Here is a 13,295-nt window from a genome sequence, read left to right on the forward strand (position 1 = left end):
AGAGATACAAGACACCGATAGCAAAGACAAACAGACACAAACACTCTTTTGTTCCCCTGGCAATCAAATCATTAAATAAGAACAATCTGGTATAAACTTTGTCACATGTAAATTATGAGTGAGTCTGGTGTGAATGTACACTTTGGTTTCTTATAGTTATAATGTTTTTTGTTTGGTGTAATGCACAAATTGTAAGACAAATTTCCATACGGACAATAAAGATTATTATTATTATGTTAGAAATGAACGAGTAGTCATTCTCTGGCGCTGCCAGGGTCGAGTCTCGCTAAAGAGAAACAAAATTCATCGTAGTCCCTTTAACAGTTTCCACTGAGGAATTTTCTGGTGATGTGGCAGGTCTGCAGCAGTACCGCCCTCTGACAGGCAACGAAGATGTTCCTAGGAATGTTAAGGGCCTTGAAGGTGTCTGTGAGGTCAGTTGTTATTATCCCCTCGGTTGATATAACAATGGGGTATATTGTTATTTTGGACAATTTCCATAGACGCTTAATCTCCAAGCCTAGGTTCCCATATTTTCTTTGTTTTTCTATCTCAGTTTTTCGTAAATTATGAGACAGTGGTACGGCGATATCGATAATGGTAGCGGTTTTTTCTTTTTTATCGATGAACAGCAGATCCGGGCGATTGAAATCTACCGTTTTGTCGGTCAGAATAGGCCTATCCCAGTACAGCAGATGTTCAGTAGACTCGAGAACCTCTTGCGGAGAGTATTTATAATAAGGGGGAGTGTCCTTACCGATCAATTTGTACGTCAAAGCCAGGTGTTGGTGTATTAACTTTGCAACTTGGTTATGGCGACCTAGGTAGGCTGATTCTGATAGGGCTGGACATCCTGCCATAATGTGTTCAATCGACTCGCCCACATTTCCACATTTTCGGCATTTGTCGACAACATTGAGTTTCAGGATATGCTTCTCGTAATTTTTTGTCCTGATTACTCTGTCCTGTATTGCTGTAACAAAGCCTTCTGTTTCAGGGTAGAGTTGACCTGCTTTGAGCCATGTTAAGGAAGCAGCCTTGTCGATGTTGTCCCCATGTAATGAAGCCGGAAATTTTCCGTGGAGTGTTTTTTCTTCCCATTGGCGAATCTCATGCCCTACGTCGTCCAAACCGATATTAACATCAGCATTGTGTAGGTTCAGAGGGGTTGCTTCGGAGTCGTATTTCCGTAGGAAGGAAACTAATTTGTTGCTGGAGGCGAGCAGTTTTGAACGTATTTTTAAAACTTGCATCTTACACAATTTGAAGATGTTCTGCAATCCACGACCCCCATCCTTCCTGGGCAGGTATTATTATTATTATTATTATTATTATTATTATAAGTCTTTGTAAATAGTTAATTAGTTTTATCTGCACACTTCTGTTATAAAGTGACTTTACTGGAGACCTTTTTGTTTTATTATTTTTGTGTGGCCTGTCTGTCCGTTCGTCCGTCTGTCCTTCCCGTTTAGATCTCAGAAATTAGAAGAGAAAATGAAAATCGGACAGACACAAAGATAAAGGCACATTCCTCGTCCCATATGCTAGGACAAATTTGTACAAATACTCCTTCTTCCCTAGTGCTATTAGAGCATGGAATGGGTTGCCTGAGCTAGCCAGGAAAACCAGTGACTAGCCAGAGTTTAAGTCATTGGTTAATATGCATGACTAAATGCATGACGCGTAGGACGTAATCATCTTCTTTTTTGAAGTAACGTCTGTATTATATAATATAAGATAAGATAAGCATGATATTTTAGATCATTCAAAGTTTTGATGCAACGCTACTGTTTTCTTTGTTCGAAAGTGAACCATCTAGTTTTTAAAATTATGCATGAATGCAGATTGTTTTTTTAAATTACATTTTCTTTTCAATGAAAAACTTCATGGGAGGTAAGTCTTATTAAAACTCCCACAAGCCTCTTCATTAATAAATCACTCTTCATTCATAGATTCGCGCATTGGTGCAAAACACAATGCATGTAAGTGTCACAGCCTCGGTTAACATTGCCTGTTAAATGTTCGTCTAGGGTTAAGAGGTTGAAAAGACACGCGAAACTCCTGATATAAAAACAGGAAGTAAGAATGAATAAATTGACTTTTAGTCAGTTAAGTAGTCTCTTATGGTCCGGTCTGGACAGTAGTGACCTAGAGAGTCAAGTAGTAGTTTTGAGTTAAGAAGTGTATTTTGGGCATTCGAAGCCAGTGGTCACTTGAGACATGTATTTCTAGTAGTTAGTATTCTGTACTATTATTACTAAAGTATTTGTTACCCGCTGTGATGCGGACGTTACTTGAAGTCTATTTTGGAGGCTTTGACATGTTGGATATATTTGATACCCGCTGCTATGTGGATGTGACTTTGTTTCTTATTGGAGCATGTAACTGCCAAGGAGTGCAGTATTATTATTGTGCTCAAATAAACTTTATATTTTGTCTGCCAAAGTGGATTTAGGTCAGTCTGTAATATCTATGTTTGTCACGCGTCACGTGTGACTCCAGGAAGCACGAACCCAAGCATTCTACGACATTCGCGACACATTAATAGTAACCAGTCTCACGTGTAACATTATAATACTACGCCAACACAAACTTAACGTTGACATTAAAGTCACGATGAAAAAAGTATCAATGGATCACTATAAAATAGATTTTTCATTTATTATCTAACTCATGGAATAGAATACTGATTCAAATGTTGTTTTTAATTAATTTTTCGTTTCAATTGTTAGTTAAAAAAAATATACCGCGCAGTTTTCACACAACTTCGTTACGCTATACACTTGACAACAATCTAAATTACAATAAATAGAGGCCAGACGTAGATCTAGATTTAGATTTAATTATATTAAACAATTTGAACAAAATTTACATTTATAATCCATTTAGAAAATAGTTTATCTTCTAACAGCTTAGGGGGTGCAGATTTATTTATTATGTAAGCAGTAGTATCACTTCAGGAAGTGAATCTGATGCGAACAGCATAAGTGCACTATAACCCAGTAGTAAGTCTACTAATCCTGAACATAATATTGACCTAGATCTAGAGCTAGTAGATCTAGATTCTATTTATAGATTTATAGATCTAGTCTAGATTTTAGTCAAGATTAGGCTATAAATTTAGTTCTAGATCTCTAAAGTCTATTTAGTGTAGACCTAAACCTAGTCTAAGATGGCTGCCTGGTTGCGCGGTTCGCGCGCTGGACTGTCGTTTGGATTTATCGATGGTCCCACGTTCAAATCCAGCGAGCTCCCATCCCCCGTCGTCCTGACACAAAGGGTGATTCTTTTTTCGAGGATCTCGTTAGCTTTTTTTATAGATGTTTGTCTCAAACAACTGCCCAAATGTGGTTTGTTTTTTTTGCCAATGATTTTACCAGCAGCATTTAGGATTCTATAAAGTTTATTAAGTAAATAGTCTATGATCAGGATTAGTAGGCCAACTAGTGGTTAATAGTGTATTAGCCTATTTTGTTCGCATGGGAAACTGTGAAGTTGTGCAGGTCAAACTACGTCTATTCCAATATATTAATCGAAATTGTTGGGAAGAAGTAGGTATCTTGGAGCAGTGGCGTCATTGGGGGGGGGCGCATAAATTCGAACGACAGTCAAGCGCGCAAACTGCACGACCATGCAGGGTATATACCCTGCTCGCCTCCATCCTCCGTCCTCCAGCGAGAAGTTAGTTATTTTTAAATCCAAACATCTAAAAAATAGGTAAAACAGAAAAACAAAACTGTTTTTTTTTTTTTACAGATTCAAATGAATCCTTGAAACATTATTACTTTTGAAAATCAAAATTAAATATCGTTTTGAATATTCCTTGCGAATAGGAGGATCCTACAGGGATCCGACTCCGACAGGGGCCGCCTTTGAGTTTGTGTGATAACACAAACTCTCTCATTTTTTCTAAATTTTTTTTTTTCGGAATTGGGCTCCTGTATCAAAAATACCTTCCTGTGTTATTCTATTTATTTGACAAATATCCGAAAGAAATAGATTTATCACCAGGATGTAGACCTTAGCCAAAAATTCTTTTAACTAAACAATATAGAATAATTGTAGATTAGCAATTCAATAGCAACAATATATTACCACAAATGATAATAAAGGGAGTTTAGGTTAAGAGAAAACCTTAAGTTGCCCGTTTAGGTTGAATCATCCTGCAAATTACTTTACAAATTACATTGCTAGATTGAACAAAATGTAAAATTAATTAAAGGTTTCTGGTTATCCTAAATGTCTATATATTTTTAATTTCTTAGTTAGTACTAAGGCTAAAAGTCTATGCTATCTTTAAATAAAATACAGAAACTACATATTTATGATGAATGAAATAGCTATTAAATAAATCTGTAGATCTATAGTGCAGATGATGTAATGGTCATAGGTATTTGTGCCCTACGGTTAATGAGGATGTCACGTGGTTAGAACAACGACCAACCAACCACCTTTACTTTTCCCCAACTAATGTCAGGTACCCATTAGAGATGGGTAGACTCAGAGGTGCCCGAAGATCTTAAAATTAAAAATACCAGTCTTCACTAGGATTCGAACTCCGGACCCCGGTTAGGAAGCCAAGCGTTTTACCGCTCAACCACCGCGCCTCATTACTTCAAATACTTAGCATTATAATTAATTAATTAATAAAGTTTTCACACTTTCTATTCCACTGTAGCTAACCTTATTTAAAGCGTTTTTTTTTTTTTTACAAATGATGAATGTTTGTTCCTCTTTCAGATCACATAGTCTATAAATAATCTGTTTCTACGGCCCATGGTTAACGAGGGTGTCATGTGACCAGCACAATATCCTTAACTTTATTTTTCCACAAAATAATGACCCGAAAAAAGACAACTTGTCTTCAGCAGGTTTCGAACCCGGGACCCTCTGGTTTGGAATCAAAAGCGCTTAACCACTTATACACTGAGGCTCTTATAAATGTTTAGGAAGAAAGCTTCTTGCTTGGATATAAAAAAAGATACATATTTGCTGGAAATTAAAATTATTTTTTGTTACCTATTTCAACCAAAGCGCTTGCGAATGTCTTATGTTAAAATAGGGTTCAATTCTTAAGAACAACACATGAATAACCAAAAAACAAAATGGACACACTGACTCCATAAATAGAATGGAGGGTTTCAGTTAAAAGCCACTAAAAATACAATAATATAAACATCGTTTCTTTGAGTCACTTACCGCGCCCTTGTCTGATGTGTGTCATTGTTACAGTGCCAGGCTTCCCACTTGCTCCACTGGCCATTAACTAGACAGTCATGAAATCAAGGATTGCTTCAATTATAAAGTTATCACTAGTATTCAATAAATCTTCCACTTGTCTGTAGCGTATGTCCATTTACTCGATACAAGAATGACAATTAAAATATGTAATAACTAAAATCTTGATGATGTAACACTATGGTAAACAGCTAACGGATGTATTTGAGGTTGGAACAGGAATGAGGCAAGGCTGCTTACTCTCTTTCTTTTTTTCTTTCTCTCTAACTTTCTTTCTCTCTTTTCCCTCTTTTTTCTCTCTCTTTTGTCTTTCTCTCTAACGTTCTTTCTCTATTTTTTTCTCTAACTCTCTTTCTCTCTAACTTTCTTTCTATCTGACTTTCTTTCTAACTTTCTTCCTCTATTTCTCTCTAACATTCTTTCTCTCTGTTCTCTCTAACTCTCTTTCTATCTGAATTTCTTTATCTCTAACTTTCTTTGTCTCTAACTTTCTTTGTCTATAACTTTCTTTCTCTTTGACTTTCTTTCTCTCTAACTTTCTTTCTCTCTAAATTTCTTTCTCTTTGACTTTCTTTCTCTCTAACTTTCTTTCTCTCTAAATTTCTTTCTCTTTGACTTTCTTTCTCTCTAACTTTCTTTCTCTCTAAATTTCTTTCTCTTTGACTTTCTTTCTCTTTGACTTTCTTTCTCTCTAACTTTCTTTGTCTCTAACTTTCTTTGTCTCTAACTTTCTTTGTCTCTAACTTTCTTTGTCTCTAACTTTCTTTGTCTCTAACTTTCTTTGTCTCTAACTTTCTTTGTCTCTAACTTTCTTTCTCTCTAACTTTCTTTCTCTCTGAATTTTTTTCTCTCTAACTTTCTTTCTTTGTAACTTTCTAATTTTCTTTCTTTGTAACTTTCTAACTTTCTTTCTCTATTTCTTTCCAATTTTCTCTCTTTCTCTCTTAATTTCTTCCTAGTATTGCTAGAACAATAATTCTTTTTAAAAACTCATATCAATTCACTCTGTCTGTTTGTCAAGTCAAAAGTTTGTACACGCTATTTCTCCGACACCCAAAATGTCGATTCAAGTTGAAATTTAGAACAATTACGTCTTTTACCTGAAAACTCATGAATCAATTTAAAAAAATAACAATTTTTAAACTAAATATTGGTAGAATTTGTTTTTTTTTTGGTATCTCGAGCAAAGGGAAGAAATGTTACTTGATTGAAGTAGTGGGTAAATTTTATTAGAATGTGAGAAACCAGACATAATTGCAGGAACAGAAACGTGGCTACATCCCAAAATTTATAATGCAGAAATTTGCAATAGTAATTATTACATTTTTAGAAAAGATAGGGCTGATAATCATGGAGGAGTTCTTTTAGCAATAAAAAACACTCTTATAGCAGAAGAAATTACCTTACCTAACTCAAAAGATATAGAATCAACCTTTTGTCAAATTAATACCAACTCAACATCCCTAATAATAGTCAGTATTTACAGACCACGAAATTCTAGTTTAGAATACATGCAGGAACTATGTAATCAGTTTACTACACTTAAAGAGACAAAAATGCAGTTTTTTGGATTCTGGGTAATTTTAACCTCCTACCTGATATAAATTAAGAAACACTAACCATAGATAAACACCAAAACCTTACGGACATAAATGAGCTTTTCATAGAAACTTTACACAACCTAAGTTTAGATCAAATCATTAAAAAAACAACTAGCTTAAACAAAAATTTAGATCTCTTTTTAACCAACAGACCTGGGTTAGTAGTTGATTATGATATTATCCCTGGTCTATCAAGAAAACATTAAGAAATGAAACAGACACAAAATAGAGCAGTGAGATTCATAGCAAACGACTATTCACATTTTACTAGAGTTAACACCTTAAGTAAAATCACTAAATTTAGAAAGCCTTCAGGACAGAAGACTCAAAAGTAAAGTAGAAATGATATATAAAACATTAAACCATAATCTTCAAATACAAAAACAAAATTTAATAAAATACTCAGAAAGACACAAAGATAAAGGCACATTCCTAGTCCCATATGCTAGGACAAATTTGTACAAAACTCCTTATTAGAGGCATTGGAATGGGTTGCCTGAGCTAGGCAGAAAAACCAGTGACCTGGCAGAATTTAGATCATTGGTTAATATGCATAACTGAATGCGTGACGCGTAGGATGTAATCATCATCTTTTTTGAAGTAATGTCTGTATTATATATGTGTGAAGAAACAAGTCCTTTTAAGTATAAACTACCTTTTATTGTGCAGCATTCAAACATAACATATTTACAAGGCGAACATTATCTACAGATAACTAACTCCACAAGATGACTTCCTTCTGCATATCTTCAACACACTCGTCACTTCCCGCAAGTCCCCTAGCTCTCCGATACCCAACACTTGACCGTGTGTCACGGCTGACTCACACACAGTAACCGTGTTACAACATATAGTAATTAGTTTACTTAATAGGTCACTGCTCTAAATTGTCATAAACAATATATAACTATAAAACAGGTTTTAAAAAAACGTCGCTAGCAGAGTGGTTAGCACGTCAGCCTTAGGACCCACAAGCTCGATTTCAGGTCTTTCTCACTCCTTTTCTTTTTTTTTTAAAACGCTTTTAAAAACCAATCATGGTAAAATTCACCCACATATTGCCTTTTTATTTCCCCTTCATTCTTATTTTTCCCAACTGGTCCAGACAAGTGATAGGATCAAAGAGCAGTGAGAAAGCTAAAAGGATAAAACAATTGGCAAAAAAAAAATATTTCTTATGGCATACATTTATTATTGTTAGTCTAGATTCTAGATCTATTGAAAATGTAATTGCATGACTGATACAAAGTGATTGATACACATTTGACTTAATATATCGTTTTGTTTTTCTTTTATTATTAATATTACATAACACAAATCATAAAGCATTACCATCACCCACCTTAGCATTACCATCACCCACCTTTAGCCTTACCATCACCAACCTTTAGCATTACCATCACCCACCTTATCATTACCATCACCCATCTTAGTCTTACCATCACTAACCTTAGCGTTACCATCACCCACCTTATTATTACCATCACCCATCTTAGCCTTACCATCACTAACCTTAGCCTTACCATCACCCACCTTAGCATTACCATCACCCACCTTATCATTACCATCACACACCTTAGCCCTACCATCACTCACCTTATCATTACCATCACCCATCTTAGCCTTACCATCACTAACCTTAGCCTTACCATCATCTACTTTAGCATTACCATCACCCACCTTAGCATTACCATTACTCGGCTTAGCATTACCATTAATCAATTAAAAATTAAAAATTTATATAGACCTTAGCTATGCATTTTAAAAGCGGTACCAATACCTTAAAACTAAAAAATTTAACCCAACATGTAACTCAGCATAAACTCAACCTTAAGTAAGCCTGAACAGAAAATTAATTTAGCAATAATGACGCATTAAACATAATAAGTCTAGAATATACCCAGAAATAATTTGTTACACTTCAAATACAGATGACCTTAACATTATCTGCCCCATAGATCGCAAGGTCTGAATAGGAAACTTTACTTTTCTCACACTTCTAATACAAAAAACACAAAATCTAATAAAATACTCAGAAAGACACAAAGATAAAGGCACATTCCTCGTCCCATATGCTAGGACAAATTTGTACAAATACATCTTCTTCCCTAGTGCTATTAGAGCATGGAATGGGTTGCCTGAGCTAGGCAGAAAAACCAGTGACTTGGCAGAATTTAGGTCATTGGTTAATATGCATGACTAAATGCATGACGCGTAGGACGTAACGTCTGTAAAATATAAGATAAGATAAGATTTATGCAAAGCTGTCAGACTTACTTTTCCTCTTGACATCTTCGTCCACTAAAAAATCATGATCACTGTCTGCAAACAAACCAGAGAAAGAAAAAAAACTAAAAATTCATGCCATTTGAAACACTGACAATTTTTAACGAAATAATATAAGCATCATCATTGGCCTTCTTCCGTCGTAGATCGACTATGGATCATCTCAAACACTTTTTCATACGGCTGTGGAGCTCTATTTTGGAGAGACACTCCAGTATACATATATTGCAGGTCATGGTGGCGTTCGCTTTGGTGGTAGAGGAGCTGTCCATTTTCCGTGTGGCACGCTTTTCTTAAAGAGCTGAGGCCCATGTTTTCTCGCTGTCCATAGCTTTCGTGGTCACCGTCTCTCTCCGACTATGTGCGGCTATGTCTTCCCAATGATCAGTATCCATGTTCAATATAAGCATCGTTGTGCAATTTAAATCTCTTTTTTTAATTTTTTTAGTGATCGTCATTACATTTGAGACTTTTCTGGAATTACAGTTTGAGACTTCTCTGGATTTACAATTTGAGACTTGTCTGGAGTTACAGTTTGAGACTTCTCTGGAATTACAATTTTAGACTTCTCTGGATTTATAGTTTTAGACTTTTATGGAATTACAGTTTGAGACTTCTCTGGAATTGCATCCAAGGTTTGTCTGGAATTACAAATGCGATTTCTCTGGAATAACAATAGAGAATTATCAGGAAAAAAAAGCCTTGGTAAAAGAAAAATGCCAGTCAACGACCTGAAATAAATCTATCTTTATCTCTGGCCGGTTTCAAGCACATATTTATTCAATATTTATTCCATACATTTTTTTTCCCTTGCTCACATCTTACTACGCTGATAGAACGGAGAGGTCGAAGAGCGAGCAACCCAAGAAGACTCTTATTTTCTATGACAATACATCCAACGATCCAATTACGAGACTTGTCGGCTCTTTTTTGCATTTCCTTCAACTCTGTTCTATTTTGTTTCTCTATTGGTATATTTTGTCCTCAAACAAACGTTTCCCACTCCGCAGAGGCGGAGAAGGCGTAGAGGCGTAGCCCGGAGTCTCTTTCCATAAAACAAAAGTTATCTGATCAAAGTTTAAACCCAATTCTCTTTTCAAGCACATGCTTTTATCTCGTAGCCCGGAGTCTCTTTCCATAAAACAAAAATTATCTGATCAAAGTTTAAACCCAATTCTCTTTTCAAGCACATGCTTTTATCTCGTAGCCCGGAGTCTCTTTCCATAAAACAAAAATTATCTGATCAAAGTTTAAACCCAATTCTCTTTTCAAGCACATGCTTTTATCTCGTAGCCCGGAGTCTCTTTCCATAAAACAAAAGTTATCTGATCAAAGTTTAAACCCAATTCTCTTTTCAAGCACATGCTTTTATCTCGTAGCCCGGAGTCTCTTTCCATAAAACAAAAGTTATCTGATCAAAGTTTAAACCCAATTCTCTTTTCAAGCACATGCTTTTATCTCGTAGCCCGGAGTCTCTTTCCATAAAACAAAAATTATCTGATCAAAGTTTAAACCCAATTCTCTTTTCAAGCACATGCTTTTATCTCGTAGCCCGGAGTCTCTTTCCATAAAACAAAAGTTATCTGATCAAAGTTTAAACCCAATTCTCTTTTCAAGCACATGCTTTTATCTCGTAGCCCGGAGTCTCTTTCCATAAAACAAAAGTTATCTGATCAAAGTTTAAACCCAATTCTCTTTTCAAGCACATGCTTTTATCTCGTAGCCCGGAGTCTCTTTCCATAAAACAAAAGTTATCTGATCAAAGTTTAAACCCAATTCTCTTTTCAAGCACATGCTTTTATCTCGTAGCCCGGAGTCTCTTTCCATAAAACAAAAGTTATCTGATCAAAGTTTAAACCCAATTCTCTTTTCAAGCACATTCTTTTAATCGCGGCAGAGTTTTCAATCGCAAGGATTCTAAATTAATGTTAAATATTCTTAACATTTAATTGAGGCTAGCTAAGGCCTTACTCATGAAGTTAAAATGAATGTTTACTAACTTACCTCGGCCATCTTCAACTTCTTCATCAATCAACCCATCACAATCATTGTCGATGTTATCAGAAGGCTGTGGTCGACTGGTGTTGCAATCAACATTCTAGGAAGAATTAATACATCTACAAAGCTCGATCAGATAAACGTGTAGCTTAATTTAACTGTCTGTCTGTCTGTCCGTCAGGAAGGATTCCTTGGCACGCTCCCATTTCCTAAAATTCGGATTAGTATGGAATTTTGTACAAGTATTTATTGTCGATGTCAACGCAAAAACAATGAAAAGAATAACAAAAGAAGTGAATGATTAGTGCTAATTAATTAGGGTTAGGTAAAGAGATAAAGACAGAGAAAGAGAGAGACGGAGACAGAGAATAAAAACGAAAGAGAGAGAGAGAGAAAGAGAGAGAGAGTTTGAGTTTAAATATACTTATTAGTCTTTTAGGGATGTGTGGTGGAGAGGATAAGTACGCATGAACATGGCTTGGCTACCTATGAAGGGGCTCGAGGTTCGACTCCCAACTCAGCAGATTTACAGCACGGAAAAACATTATCCCAGATACCCCCTCCACCACTGGTCCACAAATAAGATTGGACAATAGCGCTCTAAGCGTGCTGTAAGCATGTGAATGTAGCGCTATATAGTTATATAAATCTATGATTTATTTAGTTATTTCTTGTCAATAGCATATAGCGTATAGCCATAAACTTGTGATGTAAAATATTCAATCTAAAAATGACAACTTCTTCACGTCACATGACAGCTGTTATATATAAACCTGTCCACTTAATATAAAAACCTAACCCTAACTAGCGTTTAAACACCTAGCTAGTAGCAATGTGTCTGGAAATCAACAGAACTCCCATGAAATATAACTTGTCTAGTACCATCAGTGCAATGAACGGGTGGACTGAATCAGCCATGAAAACCAAAGACTTAGAGGAGTTTACGTCTTTGCTTTACAAGTAGGACTAGATTATCACATGGACACACACTAAATTTACACAAAGAAACTCGCTAGATTAGCACATAGACAAACTATAGATTATCACATGGACACACACTAGATTATCACATGGACACACACTAGATTATCACATGGACCCACGCTAGATTATCACATGGACACACACTAGATTATCACATGGACACACACTAGATTATCACATAGACACACACTAGATTATTACATGGACACGGTCTAGATTAGCACATGGACAAACTCTAGATTATCACATGGACACACACTAGATTATCACATAGACACACACTAGATTATCACATGGACATACACTAGATTATCACATGGACCCACGCTAGATTATCACATGGACACACACTAGATTATCACATGGACACACGCTAGATTATCACATTGACACACGTTAGATTATCACATAGACACGGGCTAGATTATCACATGGACACACGCTAGATTATCACATAGACACGGGCTAGATTATCACATGGACACACGCTAGATTATCACATAGACACGGGCTAGATTATCACATGGACACACGCTAGATTAACACATAGACACGGGCTAGATTATCACAGGGACACACGCTAGATTATCCCATGGACACACGCTAGATTATCACATGGACACATGCTAGATTATCACATGGACACATGCTAGATTATCGCATGGACACACGCTAGATTAACACATAGACACGGGCTAGATTATCACAGGGACACAAGCTAGATTATCCAATGGACACACGCTAGATTATCACATGGACACACGCTAGATTATCACATGGACACACGCTAGATTATCACATGGACACACGCTAGATTAACACATAGACACGGGCTAGATTATCACATGGACACACGCTAGATTAACAAATATACACGGGCTAGATTATCACAGGGACACACGCTAGATTATCCCATGGACACACGCTAGATTATCACATGGACACACGCTAGATTATCACATGGACACACGCTAGATTATCACATGGACACACGCTAGGTTAACACATGGACACACGTAGGACACATTTATCGTTTCTATTGAAGAAACATCGAAAATGTATATGATAAAGACAAAAACAACTGATAGGCAATCTTTCAAGCATTTTAAGTTTTAGTGACAAAGTGCATCTGTCAGGGCCGGGTTTAAGGTGGGAAGGCGGGGCTACTATCACAGGGGTTCCGCAAGA

At 36.2% G+C, this 13,295-nt stretch overlaps 1 protein-coding gene across 2 annotated transcripts in view; it reads right to left on the reverse strand.

The window, feature by feature from the left end:
* The window catches only part of LOC106076834 (uncharacterized), a 65,721-nt gene that overhangs the window by 17,803 nt on the left and 34,623 nt on the right, over positions 1–13,295 (reverse strand). For both annotated transcript variants that reach the window (XM_056017704.1, XM_056017705.1), the window contains exons 12-14: positions 11,130–11,223; positions 9,117–9,161; positions 5,200–5,266 (exon numbers count right to left, since the gene is read on the reverse strand). In XM_056017704.1, the coding sequence (XP_055873679.1) occupies positions 5,200–5,266; positions 9,117–9,161; positions 11,130–11,223 (206 nt within the window). The remainder of the gene's footprint in view (positions 1–5,199; positions 5,267–9,116; positions 9,162–11,129; positions 11,224–13,295) is intronic.

The sequence above is a fragment of the Biomphalaria glabrata genome, chromosome 18, assembly GCF_947242115.1.
Source record: "Biomphalaria glabrata chromosome 18, xgBioGlab47.1, whole genome shotgun sequence".
NCBI lineage: Eukaryota > Metazoa > Mollusca > Gastropoda > Planorbidae > Biomphalaria > Biomphalaria glabrata.